At 42.7% G+C, this 25,570-nt stretch overlaps 1 protein-coding gene across 1 annotated transcript in view; it reads left to right on the top strand.

Annotated features, from left to right (window-relative positions):
• The first annotated feature begins 3,976 nt into the window (after positions 1-3,976).
• Positions 3,977-25,570, top strand: part of LOC126242271 (mite allergen Der f 3-like) — a 48,044-nt gene continuing 26,450 nt past the window's right edge. Inside the window, exons 1-2 of the mRNA XM_049948075.1 lie at positions 3,977-4,034; positions 16,950-17,035. Coding sequence (XP_049804032.1) covers positions 3,977-4,034; positions 16,950-17,035 — 144 coding nt within the window. The remainder of the gene's footprint in view (positions 4,035-16,949; positions 17,036-25,570) is intronic.

Genomic DNA, 25,570 nt, shown 5'->3' with positions numbered 1-25,570 from the left:
AATCTAATTATCTAATTCCCTCAGCATCACCTGATTAAATTCTACTACATTCCATTATCTTTGTTGTGCTTTTGTTGATGTCCTTCTTGTAACCCCCTTTCAAGACATTATTCGTCTGTTAAGCTGCTCTTTAAATTCCTTTGCTGCCTCTACCCTTTTGATGTAATCAGGCAGAAAAACGGAAAAGTCGGAGAAACAGTAAGAGATTTCAGTCGAATGATGAAGGATGTATGGAAAAAGGTTCAAAAATCTAATACAAAGGCTTTGGAACGACAGGAAAGATTAGGTAATACCCAAGCTAAATACCCAAATTACAAAATAGGTCAGTGGGTTATGGTTTCAACTCCTTATATTGCGAGAGGAAAAACGAAGAAATTTGTAACAAACTACAGAGGTCCTTACCAAATTATTGAGATCACGTCACCAGTCAACGTTAAATTGCAACTGCCCACCCGAACTACCATTGTGCATGCAAGTCGTTTAAAACCTTTCAAGGGCGCTCCAGATGTAATTCCTTCAACAATAGTGTCTGCTTTTCCGAAGGGTGGAGGAAGTTCCCGTAAAGGAAAAAGAGTGGCCACGCCAGCACAACATACAGACATGGCACCATACAATCTTCGACCAAGAGTACGAATGTCCTAGTTGAATCTTAGTAGACTGTAGTATACATATGTAAATAATTAATAAATGATAATGGTTTATTTTTTAAGAAAGAAAAGTTGATCGTAGAAACATGTAGATCTTGTAGTTAACAATGTATTCCTTCTTTTCTTTGTTTTCGTTTTTACTAGGTTGGTAGGTTCATAACCATGTTGTTTGCTTTTTTCAGAAAACGCCATGCAAGCATTTCCTACACAAAACCTGTCCTACCTCAATGACTCCCTTGACAGTTCCCTTCTGAAGTCATTAGATACGATCACAAACTCACAGCAAGGCAAAATTGATGCCAATGTTATGATGCAACATGTTTTAAAATTAAAAGGTGAACGCAAAACTAAAATTATAATGCTAGGAACGGGTATATCTGGAACCTTTGTGTTGGTGTTTCTACTTTGTACAGTTTTCTTTTATCTAAGACGAAAAAAGAAGCCAAATAATAATATACCACTTCATCAAATCCCTGTTAACTGGATACCACACTCTTAACTGGTGTACTTCAGTGTTACTTATGAGCATTAGTATATTAATTTTGTTTATTGTACTTCATTCTTTATTAAACAGTCTCTTGTTAAAATAAACAATACTGTAGAATAGATATTATTGCATTAGTATAGGGTACATTAAACAGGTGTTGCTATGTAATTTTCCAAGTGAAAAATCTATTTTCTGTTTAGTCATTGTCACCAAGATTTGTTACACTTATTACAATGATTTATGTGTACACTATGTGATTCATGACCGTACAGTGCTTTAGTAAAGTGCTAAAGTATTTTCAACATACTTAATGTGAAGCGTGTGTAATCTTCTAAGTCGAGAGTTTTCATTGCTTATGTTAGTGCTTTTGCCGTGTGAAGAGTGGAGGAATGTTGAGTGGTAAATTCGAGGGCGAATTTCTCCGAAGGGTGGAGGAATGTTGAGTGGTACTTAAGTAAATAAATTAGTGAAATCAAAGTGAACTAGAAATTAGAATATAGATGAAAAACTTGGTTTAGTTTAGAGAGTTACATACTGGCATTCAGCGGGCAAAACAGCAGAACAGAAGAGACAATGACCATGAAGTCAGCAACTTCCACATAAGCGGGCGCTGTCGATTCAGCCGTCAGGGCATCGCCCGACCGGCTCACGTGTTTCTCAGTTGTCGTATGTGAGCAAAGGCCCTCGCCTACATCCCAAGAGCCAATGACCGACGTAAAGAAGATTCTTCGAGAAGCTATTCAACGTGACAGAAGAGGCAATGACCGGCTCACGTGTTTCTCAGTCGTCACATGGGATCAAAAGCCCTCACCTACATTCCAAGAGCCAACGACCGACGTTAAGAAGATTCTTCGAGAAGCTTTTCAACGTGACAGACGAGGCAATGACCGTGAAGTCGTTCACCTCCAGTAAACTGAAGTGAATAAATACGCGAGACGCAGTGGGCCAGAGAGATGAAGACGGAGACGGAGACAGAGACGGAGACGAAGACGGAGACGGAGAGAAGAGACGAAGAAGACGAAGAAGTTTTCAGTCAGTTTCGGTGCTGAAGACCGTCATGCAAGAAGAGACTGCATCATGCACAGACGCACCAAGTCCGCCGCTGTAATGGAGTAGCAAGCAGCAGCCGCAGCGCCAGAAGACAGAAGTTAAAAGGTATTTGAAGTCTGGTTTTTACATACCCGGGTGACTCGTGAGGACGGGAAGGAGACGGCCTCACATCAGTAGTCACCTGTGAGCTGGGATGAAGACCTGACAGCCGAAGACTGGCAAGCGGGAGTCCGTGGTTCGAGTCCGGGACACTGGCCTTCCCCCGCCGCGCCGCTCCGCTGGTCGACGCACAACACACGCGGCCGCATAGAGAAGAGAAACACTGGGACGCCACTCCCAAGGTATCATCCGACGCACGACTTCGCTCGCAATAATTAAACCGGCCACCTCGCGCTGCGCGTCTCCCGTCAGCTGGGCGAGACAGCGACACGAGATACACACCGCTACGCGTAATCAGACGCCGCCGCCGCCGCCGCCGCCGCTGCCGCAGCAGAAGACTTCACAAACGACACAGCTGCCGCTCTCCGAACCAGAACATCCCGTAAGATACAGTTGTACAAATCTTCAATAAAAGTTATCTTATGTAAAAATGATGTTTCATTCGACCTCATACCCGAGCCAAGGAAGAACCCACCCTGCCCACATGTTGTTAAGAGAGAAAAGTTAATTTATTTAATATTTTCACCCTGACAGAATGCTTTAGAATGCTCATCCTGACAATTGACAGCATCAAAAGAGAAAACCCAGTTACATTTAGTGACAGAAGTGTCACATTTAGTAACACAACTGCTACATTTGGTATCAGAAGCCGTTATAGCAGTTACAATTAGGACGTTTATCCAATCCATACTTATTAGAAACGTGTGATTTCTCTATAATTTCTTTTCTGTTTAACCAGATTCAGCCACAACACTGCGTGGCTGTGAACAGCTAATATTTATATAATAGTAGTCCTCCAAATAAAAGGTCTTCTGAGATTGAACATTTCTGACGGGAGACACTAAACTCTTGAAACAGTATTTCTCTATCGGCAACCTGCGTGCGCTATTACTCTGTGAGATGAACAGATTGGTAGAAGAGAGAAAATAACAAGAAACCCATTAGCCCGACTGTACCAGGTTTATGTGTAACAGATCAGACGTTTCAGCGTGAGATGTGTATTTCGAGCGCTATCACCATTGGATGCCCCAAAAACTTGTGTGTGATTTACCGACTTCCGGTTTTGTGCTTCAACAGACACTGCATCACCCTTTTTAAACATCCAGACGATCGCGACCACTTCTTGACGCACTGCCTGGGAGCATCTGCTTCACGTTTTCTGTCCGGCGCCTATTTTACTGACAATCTGACTTTTCTCCGTAACCAGTGATTTGCGTTCTCAAAGAATTATCTTCCGTTACTGGCCGTAGACCGCGCTGTCTGTCGGTAACAGGTGTATCACAGATAAGTGTTACGGGGATGATACGATTTATCTAAGTTAAAAATGGAAAGGGGAATCACTCGATGTCCGTGCAAATGATGAATGGATTTGATAACAGAATAAATTGCTGAAAAGCAGTTTTAGACCGACGGACATTAATACCTTACCTGATGAGGACCTTTTGAAAACATTTATTAGAGCATATAATTAGTCATTAGCTTGATCGATATGAACTTACTCACTCTCTTGTAAGAATCACTTGACAGTGATAAGACCTCCTAATGGAGGCAATACCGTCATCGGCTGATACCTGGCAGCGATGGTCCCCTATTTAAGAGATGTTGAGTGTGTTGTGGGCGCGTTATGAACACAATGCCGCAGGCAGCGTTGCTTCTGTTGCTGATAGTAGCATCCGTGAAGTGCGCCCCAGGTGAGATCCAAATCTTTTCACATGTGTGTCTATACTCTGCTATTCAGTCTTAAGTGAGAGAAGGGAATCCTTCTTCAAATATCTCAGCCAGGTTATGTCGTCGACAACCGCCGATATTTCGACAGGGGCGCACGCCGTCATTTTCAAGACAAATCAGCAGTAACTAAGCACTGTGCAGGGGAATTTAATATGTCGGTTTATAGAGAAACTCCAGAAAGGTGACACACACACACTGTAAACACTAGCGCCATCACAAATCATAGATGACCGATGTCAGAAGTTACCGGTAGTGAAATTAATAACCAACAGATGAGGCAGCATAAACTCTGTTCCTGTGTTTTCGGCGAGACAGAGAGTAGGATTCGGTGCAGAATGTAAACAATAATCACCATCCTTAGACGGTTTAAGCAGCGTCCTTGATAACACTATCCCAGTAGGTGGAAGTACACGACAGAATCCCAAAGTTGTTAAATTCCACAGAATGGTTCAAATGGTTCAAATAGCTCTGAGCACTATGGGACTCAACTGCTGAGGTCATCAGTCCCCTAGAACTTAGAACTACTTAAACCTAACTAACCTAAGGACATCACAAACATCCATGTCCGAGGCAGGATTCTAACCTGCGACCGTAGCGGTCGCGCGGTTCCAGACTGTAGCGCCTAGAACCGCTCGGCCACACCGGCCGGCTCCACAGAATGACCGGTGCCAAGATTTTCTCAGCTGTTGTAAGCGTGTGTGACGCTTAAATCCCCGTTTTACAGTGGGACATTGGTGACGGTCGCCAGTGATGGTCACCGGTGAGTGTGGTGAACATTCCTGGATCACTGATGTCCGACACCGCAAGTATTGCCAACTGATTAGTTAGTAAAATGGAAGCAACTAAATTTCACTAGTCTTTTATGGTTCGAAAAATAAGGTATTCAATTAGAAAAAAGAAACGTACAACTTACCAATTATGATTTTCTGATACCTATACTTGAGAATTGCTCATAAGTATGGGATCCGTACCAGGTCGGGTTGTCAGAGGAGATAGAGAAGATCCAAAGAAGAGCGGTGCTTTTCGTCACAGGGTTATTTGGTAAGCGTGATAGCGTTACTGAGATGTTTAGCAAACTCAAGTGGCAGACTCTGCAAGAGAGGCGCTCTGCATCGCAGTGCAGCTTGCCGTCCAGGTTTCGAGAGGGTGCGTTTCTGGATGCGGTATCGAATATATTGCTTCCCCCAACTTATACCTCCCGAGGAGATCACAAATGTAAAATTAGAGAGATTCGAGCGCGCACGGAGGCTTTCCGGGAGTCGTTTTTCCCGCGAACCATACGCGACTGGAACAGGAAAGGAGGTAATGACAGTGGCACGTAAAGTGCCCTCCGCCACACACCGTTGGGTGGCTTGCGGAGTATAAATGTAAATGTAGATGTAGATGTAGACATGCTCGTCTCATTGAAATCAGGCACATAATTCGTTAGCCGGCCGCTGTGGTCTCGCGGTTCTAGGCGCGCAGTCCGGAACCGTGCGACTGCTACGGTCGCAGGTTCGAATCCTGCCTCGGGCATGGATGTGTGTGATGTCCTTAGGTTAGTTAGGTTTAAGTAGTTCTAAGTTGTAGGGGACTTATGACCACAGCAGTTGAGTCCCATAGTGCTCAGAGCCATTTGAAACCATAATTCGTTATAATTTCTTGCTACGCATTCGTTTTCATCACTTTGTTGCTATAGACATCGCTTTTCACATCCCAAATAGCAGGATGACTTTCTGCATCACTTATAAAATCTTCCATGTTAATCAAATCTAGACTCATGCCTACAATCTGCACAGTAAAAAAATGCTCAATAAATGTTTAGCGTCACTGTCTCAGAAATGACAGCCTGGCTGTTGGTAAATCTGCTGCACTGTGTCTGTGATCTGTGTCCCAATGCGAACACTCCAATTCAGACTAATGCACGTCCGGTGGTGACTGCTGTAAACACAGTGACCGTGAGCGTCACATGTCGTGAGGGTGAGTTACTGCTGGGTCACAGTGGCCTTGTGAGGTAGTGTAGTGTACCGGTGTGAACGCTCCAGTTCAAACGAAGGTATCTCTGTCGGTGACCGTCGCTGGTGACCGTCACCAGTGTCCCAGTGTGGTACGGGTCTACACCGGTCCTCCACAGTCCTAATAGTCTGACGAATAAACGACTTGCCACAACTGCGCGGAATACGGTAGACATCCACCTTATGTAGACCAAGATCATCTTTTACGGAACCTAAAAGTAACCTGGTCGTCGATGGTGATCGAAAAGCACACTTCACATCATATTTCCGCAAAATACGACCAGTCCTGTTCGAAATGCTCCCTACGTAAGTCAAAAAGGCCATAGATTTGGCGTCACCTCGATATTATCATCGCTCAACCAATGCATAATGGATCTATAGCGCAACGCAAGTTTGATCTGTCTTTCATTATAACCATTATGACGAAAAGTGATTTAGAGATGGGCCAACTCAGCAGTCAAACTTTCAGCGTCCTAGATGTCTTGGGACCTGTGAACCATAATATAATAAATTCCCGAGAGACTGAAAAGTACGGCTTTAGAAAGCATCGCTCGTGCGAAACCCAGATTGCTCTTTTCTCAAGTGATTTACTGCGAACAATGGACGAAGGGAAACAAATGGTTCAAATGGCTCTGAGCACTATGGGACTTAACTTCTGAGGTCATCAGTCCCCTAGAACGTAGAACTACTTAAACCTAACTAACCTAAGGACATCATGCCCGAGGCAGGATTCGAACCTGCGACCGTAGCGGTGGCGCGGTTCAAGACTGAAGCTCCTAGAACCGCTTGGCCACCCTGGCCGGTGAAGGGCAACGGGCGAATTTCATATTTCTATATTTCTGAAAAGCATTCGACATGGTATCCCACTGCGGAGTGTTAACGAAGGTACGTGCACACGGAATGGTTCGAAGACTTCTTAAGTAATAGAGTCCAGTATGCTGTCTTTGACGGCGAGTGTTCGTCGGAGGCAGGGGTAGCAGTAGGAGTGCCCCAGGGAAGTGTGATAGGACGGTTGGCATTTTCTACATACATACATGATCTGGCAGATAGGGCGGGGGGAGGCGGGGGGGGGGGGGGGAGGAAGCATTCTGCGGTTGTTAGCTGATGATGCTGTGGTGTGCAGAGCGTCGAAGATAAGTGACTATAGGTTAATAGGAGATGACCTAGACAAAATTTCTAGTTGGTGTGATGAATGTTAGCTGGCTCTTAATGTAGAAAAATGTAAGGACAAAAAAACTAATAATGTTCGGATACGTCATTGGTAGTGCCCTCCTTGACAGTCACGTCGTTTAAATATCTAGGCGTAAAGTTGCGGAGCGATATGAAATGGAACGAGCGTGTAAGGATTGTGGTAGGGAAGGCGAAAGGTAGACTTGGTTTATTGACAGAATTTTAGGAAAGCGTAGTTCATCTGTGAAGGAGATCGCATACAGCACACTAGTGCGACCTACTCTTGAGTACTGCTCGAGTGTTTGGGATCCGCACCAGGCGGGCCCGAAAGAAGACATCGAAGCAATTGAGAGGTGAGCTGCTGGATTTATTACCGGTAGGTTCGATTAGCATGCAAGTGTTATTGATATACTTTACGAGCCCACGTGAGAATCCTTGGAGGGAAGCAGATATTCATTTCGAAGAACGCTACTGAGAAAGTTTAGAGAACTGGAATTTGAAACTGACTGCAGAGCAACACTACTGCCGCCAACACACATTTCGTGTAGGGACCACGAAGATACGAGAAATTAGGAGTCATACGGAGGCATGTAGATAGTCGTATTTCCCTTTCTCTATCTGCGATTGGAACAGCAAAGGTAACGACTAGTTGTGTTACAAGGTACCCTCCGCCACGCACCGTACCGTACCGTGGCGCGGTAGATATAGATATAGGTGAACCACGGTACGAAGAAACCCTTCAACAGCTATCAGCTAGCAGATATAAGTCGGTCTGAGTAGGCTTCCCAGAAACGGCATGTCCCAACGTACTGTATACCTTCGTCCAGACCAACACATCAAGGAAGGGAAGACAGCCATGCTTTTTTCAACTCCATCTTGAAATAAATATTCAGATGGACTGAATTCAAGTGTTCTAAAAAGACGTTCAAAATCTCACTGCTATCAGGCCAAACAACAAAAGAATCGTTTACACATTTGAAAAGACACGCAAGTTTCAAAATCGCCGACTCCAAGACCCGCTCCTCGAAATCTTCCATGAACAAGTTGGCAATAACAGGTGACAAACAACTTCCCATCGTCACCCCATGTGTATGCTCGGAGTAATGGTCATTGAATAAAAAGTAACAAAGTCAGTACATATCGAATAGGCTCGTTAATTCAGCACCAAACCTAGCCTCAATCAACGCTAACGAATCAGACACGAAAACTTACTAGAATATCAGTCATTCAAATGTATTCCCAACAATCGATGTAAGAAATTCTTCTTAATGTGGTGGTCACACCGACCTACTATAGGACTTGACATACATTGTAGCAAGGTATTTTTGCTTCACGATACCGCATCACCGTTGCTATTCACTATCGGACGAAGAGGAATCCCTTCCTTGTAGTCCATAGGGAGGCCATATAATGTAGGGTAAACAGCACAATTAGAACTGAGACTCTTGATAGCCTCCTGCGAGAAGGAACATTTCTTCAGGAGGCTTATACTCTTTCTCTCAACACTTTTTGTGAGGTCGGCATCGATTCTGGTATACGCCGAATCAGAGAGTGAACACGCATCTTTTGAACGTCCCTGCTTCTCCAAAACAATGGTAGCATTGCTCTTGTGCGCAGGTAAAATAACAATATGCGGATCAACCCTAAGTGAACGTAAAGTAGCCCTCTCATCTGCTGTGACATTACTCTAGGATGGACGTGCCCCAGTCAACACCTGACATACCTCCCTCCTTGCCTCCTCTGCAACATCAGGAGGCAGTTTAAAAAGAGCCCGTTTGGCAGAGCTAATAATATCAACCACTAGCAAATATTTGGGAGTCGTTGCAAGATTTAAACCTTTCCCTAGCACTGATAAATCTGCGTCGTCAAAAGCTTTCTTCGTGAGATGATGCGATTGGCGCAGCGGAAAGAGTACAGAACGTTAATCCGAGGGTCGCGGGGTCGAGTCCGTTTACAGAAACATTTGTGGGATTGGTTCCCAAATATGTGAGTGGCTCGAAGACTTCTTAAGTAATAGAACCCAGTACGTTGTCCTCGATGGTGAGTGTTCATCGGAGGTGAGGGTATCATCTGGAGTGCCCCAGGGGAGTGTGGTAGGTCCGCTGTTTTCTATCTACATAAATGATCTTTTGGATAGGATGGGTAGCAATGTGCGACTGTTTGCTGATGGTGCTGTGGTGTACGGGAAGGTGTCGTCGTTGAGTGACTGTAGGAGGATACAAGATGACTCTGACAGGATTTGTGATTGGTGTAAAGAATGGCAGCTAACTCTAAATATAGATAAATGTAAATTAATGCAGATGAATAGGAAAAAGAATCCTGTAATGTTTGAATACTACATTAGTAGTGTAGCGCTTGACACAGTCACGTCTATTAAATATTTGGGCGTAACATTGCAGAACGATATGAAATGGAACAAGCATGTAGTGGCAGTTTTGGGGAAGGCGGATAGTCGTTTTCGGTTCATTGGTAGAATTTTGGGAAGATGTGGTTCATCTGTAAAGAATACCGCTTATAAAACACTAATACGATCTATTCTTGAGTACTGCTCGAGCGTTTGGGATCCCTATCAGGTCGGATTGAGGGAGGACATAGAAGCAATTCAGAGGCGGGCTGCTAGATTTGTTACTGGTAGGTTTGATCGTCACGCGAGTGTTACGGAAATGCTTCAGGAACTCGGGTAGGAGTCTCTAGAGGAAAGGAGGCGTTCTTTTCGTGAATCGCTACTGAGGAAATTTAGAGAACCAGCATTTGAGGCTGACTGCAGTACGCCGGCCGGGGTGGCCGAGCGGTTCTAGGTGCTACAGTCTGGAACCGCGCGACCGCTACGGTCGCAGTTTCGAATCCTGCCTCGGGCATGGATGTGTGTGATATCCTTAGGTTAGTTAGGTTTAAGTGGTTCTAAGTTCTAGGGGACTGATGACCTCAGAAGTTAAGTCCTTTAGTGCTCAGAGCCATTTGAACCATTTGACTGCAGTACAATTTTACTGCCGCCAACTTACATTTCGCGGAAAGACCACAAAGATAAGAGAGATTAGGGCTCGTGCAGAGGCATATAGGCAGTCATTTTTCCTTCGTTCTGTTCGGGAGTGGAACAGGGAGAGAAGGTGCTAGTTGTGGTACGAGGAACCCTACGCCACGCACCGTATGGTGGATTGCGGAGTATGGATGTAGATGTAGATTCATCACAGAACATCAAGAAATACACTCCTGGAAATTGAAATAAGAACACCGTGAATTCATTGTCCCAGGAAGGGGAAACTTTATTGACACATTCCTGGGGTCAAATACATCACATGATCACACTGACAGAACCACAGGCACATAGACACAGGCAACAGAGCATGCACAATGTCGGCACTAGTACAGTGTATATCCACCTTTCGCAGCAATGCAGGCTGCTATTCTCCCATGGAGACGATCGTAGAGATGCTGGATGTAGTCCTGTGGAACGGCTTGCCATGCCGTTTCCACCTGGCGCCTCAGTTGGACCAGCGTTCGTGCTGGACGTGCAGACCGCGTGAGACGACGCTTCATCCAGTCCCAAACATGCTCAATGGGGGACAGATCCGGAGATCTTGCTGGCCAGGGTAGTTGACTTACACCTTCTAGAGCACGTTGGGTGGCACGGGATACATGCGGACGTGCATTGTCCTGTTGGAACAGCAAGTTCCCTTGCCGGTCTAGGAACGGTAGAATGATGGGTTCGATGACGGTTTGGATGTACCGTGCACTATTCAGTGTCCCCTCGACGATCACCAGTGGTGTACGGCCAGTGTAGGAGATCGCTCCCCACACCATGATGCCGGGTGTTGGCCCTGTGTGCCTCGGTCGTATGCAGTCCTGATTGTGGCGCTCACCTGCACGGCGCCAAACACGCATACGACCATCATTGGCACCAAGGCAGAAGCGACTCTCATCGCTGAAGACGACACGTCTCCATTCGTCCCTCCATTCACGCCTGTCGCGACACCACTGGAGGCGGGCTGCACGATGTTGGGGCGTGAGCGGAAGACGGCCTAACGGTGTGCGGGACCGTAGCCCAGCTTCATGGAGACGGTTGCTAATGGTCCTCGCCGATACCCCAGGAGCAACAGTGTCCCTAATTTGCTGGGAAGTGGCGGTGCGGTCCCCTACGGCACTGCGTAGGATCCTACGGTCTTGGCGTGCATCCGTGCGTCGCTGCGGTCCGGTCCCAGGTCGACGGGCACGTGCACCTTCCGCCGACCACTGGCGACAACATCGATGTACTGTGGAGACCTCACGCCCCACGTGTTGAGCAATTCGGCGGTACGTCCACCCGGCCTCCCGCATGCCCACTATACGCCCCCGCTCAAAGTCCGTCAACTGCACATAGGTTCACGTCCACGCTGTCGCGGCATGCTACCAGTGTTAAAGACTGCGATGGAGCTCCGTATGCCACGGCAAACTGGCTGACACTGACGGCGGCGGTGCACAAATGCTGCGCAGCTAGCGCCATTCGACGGCCAACACCGCGGTTCCTGGTGTGTCCGCTGTGCCGTGCGTGTGATCATTGCTTGTACAGCCCTCTCGCAGTGTCCGGAGCAAGTATGGTGGGTCTGACACACCGGTGTCAATGTGTTCTTTTTTCCATTTCCAGGAGTGTAGTATTAGACACCGAGCCACGGTAACGTTCAAACTTCTTCAAATTCCGGGCGGCTACAGAACGAAATACACAATCAGACTCCGACCACGGAACACCGTTCAGCCAGTCTCAAGAAGAAGTCGAAATTTTTGGCACTCATTAAACGAAGCCGAAACAATTCTTTGGAAACAAAATCTAACTGTCGACGAGTGTAATAGATCCTTCCACAAACATGAGCTAGGCCAGCGCGTTGCTTGATGCCTTTGGCCGCAGGAGAACTGATACAATGTGCAACTTTGGTAAACGTTGGAACAATATTTTAACGTTGTGACCATAAGCGGCACACATGCTTACAACAGTCGGGGATCCACCACTGAAGAATATTGTCGTGGCACCTGACGTCCCAGGAAATAAACTGGAAGCGAGCGAGGTGGCGCAGTGATAGCACACTGGACTCACATTCGGAAGGACGACGGTTCATCCGGATTTAGGTTTTCCGTGATTTCACTAAAAAAAAGTGGTTCAAATGGCTCTGAGCACTATGGGACTTAACTGCTGGGGTCATCAGCCCCCTAGAACTCAGAACTACTTAAACCTAACTAACCTAAGGAGATCACACACTCCATGCCCGAGGCAGGATTCGAACCTGCGACCGTAGCGGTCACGCGGTTCCAGGCTGTAGCGCTTAGAACCGCTCGGCCACTCCGGCCGGCTAATTTCACTAAATTGCTCCCGGCAAATTATGGGATGGTTCCTTTTAAAGGGCACGGCCGACTTCCTTTCCCGTCCTTCGCTAATCTGATGAGACCGATGACCTCGCTGTTTGCTCTCGTCCCCCAAACAACCCAGCCCCAACCTCACATAAACCTGGAGAGGGTGTTGGATCTTATACTGTAGGCATCGATTAAGAAGGGACTGTCCGACATTTTACTCCTAAGAGGTAAAATAGGAGGTGAAAGGCTTTTTGAAGGTATATCGCTGTCAAGGGACTTTTGTAACTAGAACTGGTATTTGGTTTTTCTTTCAGAAAATAAGAAAATACGTATTTCAGCATTTTTGGAAATTCAGCCACTAGTGGCTAAAGTTATTTTGAAAATAAATAATTACTAAAGAACTACTAAAGGATTTTTAAGGCTACATTTATGACTATTGGCATTTGACTTCTCGGTTAGAAATAAAAAAAATAAGTTTTTCAGTGCTCCTGGAAATTCAGCCCCTAATGGAGTGCACTAGGGAACGCAAATATGAAGAAATTATTTCGTTGCACTAAAAAAATTTGAAGTTCAAATTATGAAAACTGGTATTTTACTTCTCGGTTATACAGGATGTCTCATTTATCTTGTCCACGGTAAATAACTGTTTGTCCAGATGCAAATTACAAAATATTTCAAGCAAATGTTCTTTAGCCGTCAGGGGGACATCAATTAGCATAATTGCCTTCGTTGTAGCTTTGTTTTTTACAAAGATACGAACAGTGGTATGACTTTTTTAAATGACTCCCTGTATTTTTTATTCAGTAATTCGTTTCATCTACTAAAGAACTATTCAAAAATGTATCACAGTGTACCATTCACTGAAACACAAAGTTATTAATTACATAACACAACACTGAGTTTGAGCCCGGGATCACAAACTTGTCCTCTTGCTGGAGTTGTCAGAAAACAAATGAAAACCAAGTAAAAACATAACATGAAATTGACTCTGACTCTCCTGTACCATTGCCCAGGAGGAGAACATTCAAAGGTGCTGAAAGTGGTGACCCTGGACACCGATACACTGGTGCACTCGTTGAATGAAAGAATTATTTACTGCTTCCAGTGTTGCCTGCTGAAGAGAATTACAAGCAAGCACGATACGTTCCTGCATGTCGTCTGGATTTGTTGGAATATCGCGATAGACGTCTTTAATATATCCACAAAGAAAAAAGTCCAGAGGATTTAAATCAGGAGACCTAGCAGGCCTAGTTACTGTTTCTCCTCGACCAATCCATCTGGCAGGATACCTTCGGTTCAGAATACGACGTGCACGCAAGGCATTATGTGCTGAACATCCATCGTGTTGATACCACATAAGCATTCTGGTTCTTAGCAGCACTTCATCCAGAAGAGGAGGAAGAATTCGTCTGAGCAAGCTGGCGTGCGCTGTGCCGATTAGACTACTATTGATGAAATAAGGGCCAATAATTGTAGTAACAAGCATCCCACACCAGACGTTAACTCTCCATTGACTCTGATTTGCCACCTGTCTAAGCCATCATGGGTTATCGCTGGACCAATAATGCATGTTCCTTGTATTTACCTGTCCTTTGTTTGAGAAGGAACATTCATCGGTAAATAGAACATTGGAGAAGTTCGGGTTGGCGAGGATTTGCTGCTGTGCCCACTGACAGAACTGTACATTATTCTGGAAATCATTCTCATGCAATTCTTGACGTAGGTGTACACAGTAAGGATGGAACCGGTGACGTGTAAGAATACGATGTACACTGGTTTTAGGAATTCCAATCTCGTGTTCAAGCTGTCGTGTGCTCACATGTGGATTCATAGCAACGGAAGAGAGAACAGTAACTTCGGCAGCTTCTTCAGCGCTAGTGCTACGACGATTGCGTTCTCAAGATTTGAAACTTCCCGTTTCCTGAAGCGCCGCTACAAGACGAGAAAACATCCGTTGGGAAGGTGGGTTCTTCTCAGGATATCGCTCTCGATACAGTTCCACAGCCTGAGTAGCATTTCGCCTACCTTCAACAACAACAATAAAGGAAACGTTATGTCGATGCAATTTGTAGGAAGGACACCCTTTACTGTATGCCTTCTCTACGCAACAGTATTTAAAAGGACTAAACTACTGTACTAAATGTACCCGTACATAGGAAAACAGTACTGAAATGACTTGTCTGCTAACTTACATTCCCCATAGAGGAGTAGAATTTCTACCTTCTCTTCGTTGGTGTACATTCTACTCACACAGCTCTTCATCTGATGATGGTTGACGGAATGACGAGTGTGCATTCTACTTATGTTTACGCTTGTCCTCTGTCAACGACAGCACGGGGATGTGTTCCATTACCCCGAGTATCTGCACTAAGCGCTGGGAGCGTCAAAGTCCATGTTGGGTTATGTAATTAATAACTTTGTGTTTCAGTGAATGGTACACTGGGATACATTTTTGAATAGGTTTTTAGTAGATGAAATGAATTACCGAATAAAAAGTACAGGGTGCCATTTAAAAAAGTCATACCGCTGTTCATATGTTTGTAAAAAACAAAGCTACAACGAAGGCAATTATGCTGACTGATGTCCCCCTGAACATTTTGTAATTTGCATCTGGACAAACAGTTATTCAGGGTGGTCAAGATATATGGGATACCCTTTATATTAATATATTAAGAAATGTTAGGGGATGAAAATTGCTATGTAAATATCTCCACAAGAACACAAAAGGCTTCATTAAGAAAACTTTTGGACTCCAGTTACCAGATTCGCTTTTTGGTCAGAAGTATATACGCAAAAGACCATACGTATAAGACTTTAATTAGTATGAAAATCTTAGAAGGTGTTGCAAAATACTACGGTCGCAGGTTCGAATCCTGCCTCGGGCATGGGTGTGTGTGATGTCCTTAGGTTAGTTAGGTTTAAGTAGTTCTAAGTTCTAGGGGACTTATGACCTAAGATGTTGAGTCCCATAGTGCTGAGAGCCATTTGAACCATTTTTTTGTTGCAAAATTCGATTAAATAAAAACAAAAAATCTGTGCAAGCCATACAGTCTACACAAGCGAAGCAGGGGTCACTTAGCTACTTAAAAGTATCCGTATTTTAGAACTCTTGACTGTTAGCTGAATGTAACTAGTTGAATGTAACTAGAACCAGTCTTTTCTTAATAGTTATTTAATATTCCATGAACCGGTTTTCGAACCTTTGCAGGTTCATCTTCAGATGGTTTTCTGGACGTTACATATCTATTCCTAGAATAGTGCTGAGTGCTGCCTCTGTGATAAGAAGATGGAACACGCTTTAATGTGTTGTCATCAGTAGTGTTTATCCGACGATGAGGTTGTAAAATTTTATAGTTGTACTTATTGGGACAGTATGGGCGGCTTTTCTCTGGTAGTGTCTACCTGTCTGCTTCTACTATGACGGCCAGTTCCGGCCGGGGTGGCCGAGCGGTTCTAGGAGCTACAGTCAGGAACCGCGCGACCGCTACGGTCGCAGGTTCGAATCCTGCCTCGGGCATCGATGTGTATGATGTCCTTTGGTTATTTAGGTTTAAGTAGGTCTAAGTTCTAGTGGACTGATGACCTCAGAAGTTAAGTCCCATAGTGCTTAGAGCCATTTTAACCATTTTGATGGCCAGTTGGCACATCACTTGACACACTTCATTATTTTATCTCTGGTGATTCATGTTAATACCAATCTTCATTAAAGTAATTGCTCGTAGACTGACTGTATTATACGTTAGTATACGAATAGAAATAAGACATCAGATCACATGAAGTTTGTTCTTGTAGTAATTTATTTATTTAGTTTGAACTAACATGTTCACTTGAGTTCTGATTAAAGCATTTGCCCATAAATCGACTTTAATACATGCAAACAAATACAAATATCATCTCGGAGCGAGGTAGGGCTATGTCATATATTTATGTGAAGAGCTTTGTAACAAGCAACAGTTGTATAGCACATGCTGTATGCTGGCAAAATTTCGCTATGACAGTGTAAATGCATACATATTTCTAAAAGTGTGTAAAGTGATTTATCAACTGGCCATCACAATAGAAGACAGATAGACACTACCAGACAAAAGCCGCCAACACTCTCCCAGTAAGTACAAAGCTAAAATTTTACATCCATATCGACAGATAAACAATACTGATGACGTTGCATTAAAGCGTGTTCCATCTTCCTTTCACAGCATTATGCTAGAAATAGATATGTAACTTCTGGAAGACCAGCTGAAGATGAGCCTGGAAAGGTTCGAAAACCGGTTCATGGAATAATAACTATTAAAAAAAGACTGGTTCCAGTTTTATGTATTTACGCTAAGCTAGTTGTCTGTAACGCCTGTACGTTCATTGTATGAACAGACGTGGTTAAAGTACGACTGGTTGCAGGTGGCGTAGTGCCGCGGGAGGCGTCGGCACTACAGGGTCGCATAGTCAACGGCATCCTAGCTGCACCTGGGGAGTTTCCTCATCAGGTGAGTACTGGTGCCTAAGTGGCCAGAGAAACTACACGCGCGAAACAGACATTCTGTATGGTGCCGGCTGGGCTTCCGTTGCAAAAGAAACTGTCATTATTGGTAGTTACTCTGTTACAACAAAATTTCCCAGTTACACTTCTGACGATTGATGAATCTCTTCATTACTCAAAAAATATTAATAAATTCTTCTGGTACTTGTACATCTCCTACAGCAAAAACACTCTGGAACTTCTACATTGGTCGGCTTGTTCATACGCTCTGACGATGGAAGCGAATGTACCTACCAAAATAACTGCAAACCATTGGCAAATAGTGGTATCTAACACTGCCGAAACTTGATGAGAGATATCTCAAGAGGCCATGTATTTTACTTTGCTTATAGAAGTTTCTCGCACATACAGTTTTAGAAAGAAATTCTATTCCTTCTAGAAGTTGTTCTTAATATGTTTCTTGCAGCTACATGTCTCTGGGGGAGAGTTAAGAAGAGAAAAAATGCTGAAAAAATGTGCGACGAATTAAGGAGCAATGTACGATGATACACTGTCAGAATGACGAGGGCGCATCGTCTTGTCGGCAGAATATCAAGAAGTAGGGCTATGTGGATCCGTTGATGGTGACACGTCAAAACGGATGGTTACGTTAAGCACATTAATACCGTTAGTGTTATTTGATAGGAAGTGGCTAAAAACCAGCGCCGAGTTTAAGTCTTTCCCTTCCTCGATTCAATCTTTATACATAGCAAATCAAAACAAACGCCCACCACAGTCTTATTAACGCCACAGAATTGCACTTCACACTTTATAACAGGTCGTTTTAAGGACTGCCTCAGGAGCAATAGTGGCAGAGCGATTCAGGAAAAAGTTGGAAGATAACACGAGTAAATTCCGTAACCAGTCTACTGAAATAGGAGGAGATGTAAAGTTGACAGTTATAGAATGGGACAGCCATGCTATTAGAACTGTTGCCAGAATGAGGATTTTTTGTGAAATTATTCTGAACGTCTTTGGATCAGATAGAGAACTGAGTCGTCACAACAACTTTTAAAACCGATTAATGTAGAGGAAGGCAAAAGGCTGTGATAGTGTCAGTGCCTACAGATGTTATATCGAAATTATCAGCAACTAGCTGCATAGAAGAGATTTAATTTCTTAATTTCGGGCACTTAGTGGCCTTCTTCAGAAGGTTGTACGTATCGCATTCTGTGTGTGTGTGTCAGCTGTAAGACGCATACAGCGAAATTCCATGGTCGTGTAGTTCATAATGCCTGCAAAAGAATTGTACAAAGGCACCAAACAACAAGTCCACACATCATCCAGAACCGGAGCTAATCAGCTAATTATCTACTTAGCTGATCAGCTCTATTTCTGGCATGATATATTCATTGAATTTTTAGTAAGACGCATTAATGGAACAGACAGAGAAAATATTTAGTGACAACATCACTTATTCATCTGATTATTAAAGTAGACGATATATGAATTGAATGATTCCTAGGGATAATGATCTAGCCTAGCCACAAGCTTAAAGTTTACTATAAATTTATTCAGATCAATTACAGATCTACATACAGTGGTGGGCTAACAGAGGCTGATGTTTAAACACACCAGAGCAAACAAAGATTGACTAACTTAGTTAGCAGAGCATGCAGTGTTCGCAGGCTGTAAAAAATGTAATCCAGAGCATTGTACGGTCTCCAAATCACGCGTACTGAATTCCTAAAGTTCACTAAGTTGAGATCTATAAAGGGTGTCCGTCCAAAGAGTCGTCAGGCATATTTTCTCTGGCGTTTTGACAGATATTTCGAATTTCATTTTTGCTGTATGTAGCTGGAGTCACCCCAAACATAATACTGTTCATTGCCGACGAAAAATGTCGGTTTTTTCCGTTAGGAGCAAAATTATTTTAAAGCGAAATTTCACATGTCCATTAGATAGAGTGGTCCCAGATTAGTCTAGTGCGATGTCCGTTTTATCGATATGTATCAAAAAGGGCAGTAACACATGAACAACAATCAGTACTGCAGCGCTGTATGCTACGCCCATGCAGCAGCGCCACTCAGTCGTTGCTGGAGTACCGATTGTTCTTCCTACTGCTTATTCTTTGTATCTTATTGTCCTTAATTCGTATCGAGAAATTAAATATCACACTAGCCTAATTTGAGACTGTCGATTGCACGGATGAAATTTTGATTTAAAAATCATTTTGTTCGTAGTGGGAAATATCCGAACCTTTGCGAGGACACTGGACCTTACATAAAAGCCTTCATGTGCAGTGTTCGTTAGAGGTGACTCCAGCTGCACATTCCAAAAATCAAACTGCAGATATCTGACGAAACGCCAGAGAAAGTGTACCTGACGACCAGACGACTTTTAGGAGACACAACCTGTATACAGTAACCGCTTCGCCATGGTAAAAGTTCAGCCACTGGCGGCCATACTAGCACTCACTGTCCAAACTTTCAAACCGTCCTGAACTGTTACGTTAAAATATTTGTAAGTCCTGAATAGATCGAAGTCGAAATTGTGGTCGCCCAACCAACACTCAAACTCATGCGGTTCATTGGCTGTGCCAACTTTAGCAAACCAACTTACCCACCAAGTTACGACCATCAACAACCCACCAAATACTATCTGGCCGCCTATTTAAAAACTTCACCATCCACTAAAGACAAGTGAGCAACTTACAACCAGAAGACAATTCTTACGATTGTTTATTTTGCAGCCTTAACATATTTCAAACACATACATTATGGACACTTTCACATAATTTGAACTCTGGTACCAACATATTACTACACACTGAATATCACAAAACGACCAACCTTTATTTAGAGTTCGTATATCATAAACAGAGTAGCAAAAAGTAGTCAACAACATGTCTTTATTCAGCATGCGACTGCAGTACAACACTACTCCGTAATCTAACATAAACTTACTAAATTCTCCTAAACATACTTAAACAGTTTGGGATACTAGAATAAATAATTCTCGCTGATTCTATTCTGTAGTGTATCTGTGTATGATAAAGTACAGCGTTTTCGAACTATTTTCTGAGATACTGAATTACTTATTTACAAAAATTTGTGTCGGATCAGCATTTAGATAAATGTATTATGTAAATGTCAAAAACTTAGTTAATATTTATTTCACCGCTACACCTTCATAAATGAAAGAGTCGTGTCAGTAGGGCTAAAATAGAGAGGCTATCTCACGACAGTAGGTTTATAAGCTCCTAAAGAATGAAGGAGAGAAAAAACCGGAAGGTTCAATGAAGACCTTCAAAAACAAGTAGACCAAAATAAGAAATATTATGTGATTATAAGAGGAGACCTTAATGGACGTTTAGGTAATTTGACAATACCTGGAAAAATAGGAAGTAGGCCATAAATAACAATTCACACGAACAACATTAGTTTGTAACATAGAAATCAAAATTACCACACTTTCTTTAGAAAGACCGTTATTCATAAATGCAAGTGGAGTGATGAATCTATTATTGGCTACGTCATACTTAACACAGAGATGGACAACCAGCACAGGATGTAAGAGTACATACAGGCAACGACATTGAGTCCCGTCACTTCCTTGTGCTTGCCAAAGTAAAGCTGATTACTAAATGGAGGAAACGGTTTATTCCGAGAAGTAAACTCGTAGACGAAGTTCTCAAAGTCTTCCTTCTGCAACAAGTGTAAGAAATCTGTATCAACAGTGACCCGCACATTATTTACAAAATAAATCTACAGAAAATAATATGAATGTAGAGTGGGAAAACGTAAAGGCATACGTGATCCTTGCAGCGACAGAGGTAATAGGGAAGAAAAAGATAAATTAGGAGGAGAAAAGTGGCGAAATATGAAACTAAGATATAGCAAATGCACTTAAAGAGAAAGAATAAGCTTACACTAGAAATCTACTGAAGAATGCAGGAGAAACGAAAGAACAGTATAAAGAAAAACGTAGTTACGCTAGGAAAATAGAGAAGCTCACCAAGAATCCTGAGATAGAATGATATCAAATATTGAAAATAACGTACATGGCAGACAAGAGGTGGCTCAAACTCCTGAAACAACAAACAGGAGAAATGTTCTGCATGATTACACTTAATAGACAAAGAAGCCTGGATGAAACACTATCCAAGATTATGGGTAGAAAACAGTGACAAAATTGAACTAACGAAAACAGACAAGGGCAAAAAGAACGAGATGATGAAATATACCAAGAAGACAATATTAATCTGGAGGACATACAAGATGCATTAAAGCAGACGAAGAATAGAAAAGCAACAGGACGCGAGAATATTAGCGCTGAACATATTAAATATGTAGGTTTAATGTTGGAACCGAGGTTTTTGTGAATTAAAAGAATAAAATCAGAAGAACAAAAGGAACTGGAATGATTCTAACAATTGCATAGTAATAAGTCTGTTGAAACACTGGCTATAAATTATATGCACGAATAACTAATAACAGACTGAAAAGAACAGCTGACACTCTCTTAATGGTTTAAGAAACGGACGATCATGCACTGACAATATTACTGCAGTGCAGTAGATAACTGGAAAGAGACGAGAACATAACCTGGAAACTCATATTGCATTTGCGGATTATGAAAAAGCCTTCGATAGAGTGACTACGTATATGCTGAGGAATATAATGGCAAGATGAGGTTGTTCTAAACATTTAATACAAGTGATAAAAGTGTATATTTAAATAATGGAATAATAATTAATGCTAGCAAAGACAAAACAGGACCAGTAGCAGTTAACCGATTAGTACGACAATGATGTAATTTCTCATCCACTTTATTTAATACAGCTGTTGACAACATTGTTAGACAATAGAAGTCAGAAGTTAACCCAGGAATAAAATTTCTAGGAACACGTATTTAAACACTGTACTCTTAGCTTACGATTAAGTCGTTTAACAACAGATGGGGGATGTTTTACAGTTTGCTCTACATTGCTTGGACTCAGTAGGCAAACTCTGTAACTTGAAAATATCAGAAAATAAAACCAAAGCTACAGCCTTTAAACGAATATAACAAGTACACTCTAAAAAAAATCTAAATGGAAAATCAATTGAACAGATATCTCACTTTCTGCTAATAGGATGTGATATAAGTTGTGAATACGTTAATGGCCTCTCCAACAAGTTAAATAAGTTTCAAATGATATGTAGCACTCACTACGCATAGAACATTAAACAATAAAACCAGGAAAGACAAAGGCAAAATTTTATAAAATTTTACCTATGCTCAAGTACAGAAGTGAAACGAGGACAATAACCAAGAAAGAGCAAGGAAAAGAACAGTCGGGCGAAATGAAATTTTTAAGGAAAGTAAAAGAATGTACCATGAGAAATCAAATAAGGAATTCTGAAGCAAGGAAAGAATTATACATATTTTGCATGAAGAAAAATAGAAAACGGGATAACAAAATGGAAGAAAATGGAAAAAATATTGAAAGAATGGGGACAGAAAGAATAGTTGGGCATGTAATCGACCATAGAGCCTCACCGTTTTACGACCAAAACTATATCAAATCATTACATTAGGTGATCTGAGCCCGACAAGGTGGGTAGTAACGGCAAAACACGTCGCAGCTCCACAGGGCTCCATTTCCAGTATGTCAAAAAAAAAAATTGACAAATGGTGTTATCAAAATACGATTGATTTAAAAATGCAAATAGCTTTTGTAGTTTTGTCACGAAAATGTTTGTTTGCACATATTTTGTGCTTAGAATTTGGCCAGAGCGCATTTAAAAAAAAGCCAGATTTTACCGAGCTGCATTGTGCTAATCTGATTCAATTCTTTTAAAAGTTTTGAATTACTATGAAGATGATCAAGACACTGTTTTCAGACATTTACGATGTCACCTATGCTTCCAAAAATGAATTGAAAGTTCCGGCGCATGTCTCTTATGTTGAGAACTGCTGTTTATTTTAGTGAATTTTAGCGTTATCCTTGGGAAAAAATAAGTATTGAACAGTATGTTACACGATAAGCTAAGTGCCGCTATCACTTTCCTACATGTACGGAACAATAACTAAAATCAGTAAATGTGATCTGAAGGGAGATTTTGAATAAAAAAATTGAAAGCAGTCAGACAGAATCTGTTGATGTTTTAACGAGTGAAGTCTTTTTACAGCGTTCCTTAAGAGACATTCCGTGAACCTTCGGTGATCTCTCGAAGAAACTTTTCACATTTTGTGAGAACATGCTGTTTCAAGAATCGGTCTGATATTCGACAGATGTTTCTGCCCGTCTATAGGACACTCAACGTGGAATGTACGAAAGCGTAACATTGGTAGTTTTGACATCTCGGGACCACAAGAGCTAAGACATTCGGATTTCGGAAAAGAATTGAAAAATATAAAATTTAGAGAAGATGTGATAAAATTTTTAGTTAGTAATTGGTCATAGCCGTACAGGGTGGAGATCATAGAGAACATAACGGTCCATAATAATGACACGTGATATGAATGTTGAGTAGTAGATGGTACTATTGAACAATGAACGAAGATGGTTTCGTCTTTATTTCTATAAGTTAAAGATTTCGGTCGTGAGCTCTTGTACAAGTAGAAAGACCAAGGAAAAGGTGGCTTTTGTGAAGACGGAACAGGCTATAAACCTACTGCTTGAAGTGAAGAAGAAGATGAAGAAACAGACGAAGAATGGGCACAATTTTAGTGAATTCGTCTGTTTAGTACTATTTCAAAGCTCACATTTGATTTTATGTAGCACCTCTGGAACAGGTTTTCATGTTTTTACTGATTATTTGAAGCTTTAATTTTTAGCACAAGCAGAGCCTGGCCATATCGCTTGGCGTCCATAAGCATGTGGTGACAGTTTAGCCAACCGTCACGAGACTTCCATCACAGTGGAAGGAAATAAAGAATGTACATGTAAATAAACAGCACAGTATGTGTGAACTTGTACGCATGTTAGTTGTAAAACAGTAAAGCTAGATAAAGCGGCAGACAAATTTATATCCGTATCTCCTTAAGCCGGCTACTCCGGTCCCAGATTCCTAACCTCAAATTGTTCAGTGGAGCATTCTCTATGTCCTGTTAAGTATCTGAACGCTCTCCGGAAACACTCTGGCTCAAATGGCTCTGAGCACTATGGGACTCAACTGCTGAGGTTATTAGTCCCCTAGAACTTAGAACTAGTTAAACCTAACTAACCTAAGGACATCACAAACATCCATGCCCGAGGCAGGATTCGAACCTGCGACCGTAGCGGTCCTGCGGTTCCAGACTGCAGCGCCTTTAACCGCACGACCACTTCGGCCGGCTGGAAACACTCTGTATACAGATGGCGGTGTATCGTGTAACTAAATATAAAAGGACAGTGCGTTGGTAGAGCTATCATTTGTCCTCGGGTGACTCATGTGAAAAGGTTTCCGACATGATTGCGGCCACACAACGGGAATTAATATACTTTGTTTTGTATCCCGCCCGGAAGGCGGCGCGTGGGTCTGCTCCTGAAAACTGAAAGATTGGCCGAATGACGAAAGCGGGTAGGAGCAGGAAAAGGTGAAAATCTCTCGGTACTGCAGTGTGAATTATAGATATTTACTATAGGCAAAAACAAGTTAATAAATGGTTACATAACTTTGCAGCGAGGTGCAAAGTCTTAGACCCGTCGTAAGTAGTACATAGTCTCAATAGCAAGCCAACACCGTCTGAGGTTGAAGCGATGTTTCCAGGCCGCTTGCTCTTGAAGAAATGGGGCGAATCCGGAGCGACGCTCGTAGAGCTCCACAGCGCCGGCTAGAGGGCGCTGTCGTCGGTGTCTCGTAGTGCCAACCTACGAACTTGCACCTACGCCATGGCATCGTAGCTATCAATATCACACTTTGAAAGCGGAATGGTAGTTGGAGCTAATCGCATGGGACATTCCATTTAGGAAATCGTTAGGGATTTCAATTTTCCGGGATACACTGCATCAAGAGTGTGCCGAGAATATAAAATTTCAGGCATTACCTCTCATCACTGTTGTAACTGAACCCATGTTAACACAAACCATGATAACACAAACCAAGTTCACACGTCACTAATCAAGTCATTTCGATAGATTCTTCCTTACTCTATTAAGCTGCACTATCTTGCCTCAGTGTAATTCTTTGCAGAGATGTGCATGAAAGTTGTTTTTCAGATTACTTGTCACCGTCCCCTCCCAAAGTGCATAATAGAAAATCATCTTTTATTACTTAAGAGTTTCGCAGTTAACGTATTTTCAATAGCTCGTGCCAGCAATGGGTATTTCTTTTCTGATATTTCTAAATAAATCATAGTCGTTTAACTTGCTTAGAAAAATGGTTCAAATGGCTCTGAGCACTATGGGACTTAACATCTTAGGTCATCAGTCCCCTAGAACTTAGAACTACTTACACCTAACTAACCTAAAGACATCACACACATCCATGCCCGAGGCAGGATTCGAACTTGCGACCGTAGCAGTCCCGCGGTTCCGGACTGCAGCGCCTAGAACCGCACGGCCACCGCGGCCGGCAACTTGCTTAGAAGATAC

This window comes from Schistocerca nitens, chromosome 1 (genome assembly GCF_023898315.1).
Source record: "Schistocerca nitens isolate TAMUIC-IGC-003100 chromosome 1, iqSchNite1.1, whole genome shotgun sequence".
NCBI classification, from domain to species: Eukaryota; Metazoa; Arthropoda; class Insecta; order Orthoptera; family Acrididae; genus Schistocerca; species Schistocerca nitens.
This window is presented reverse-complemented; position numbering and strand designations above follow the sequence as displayed.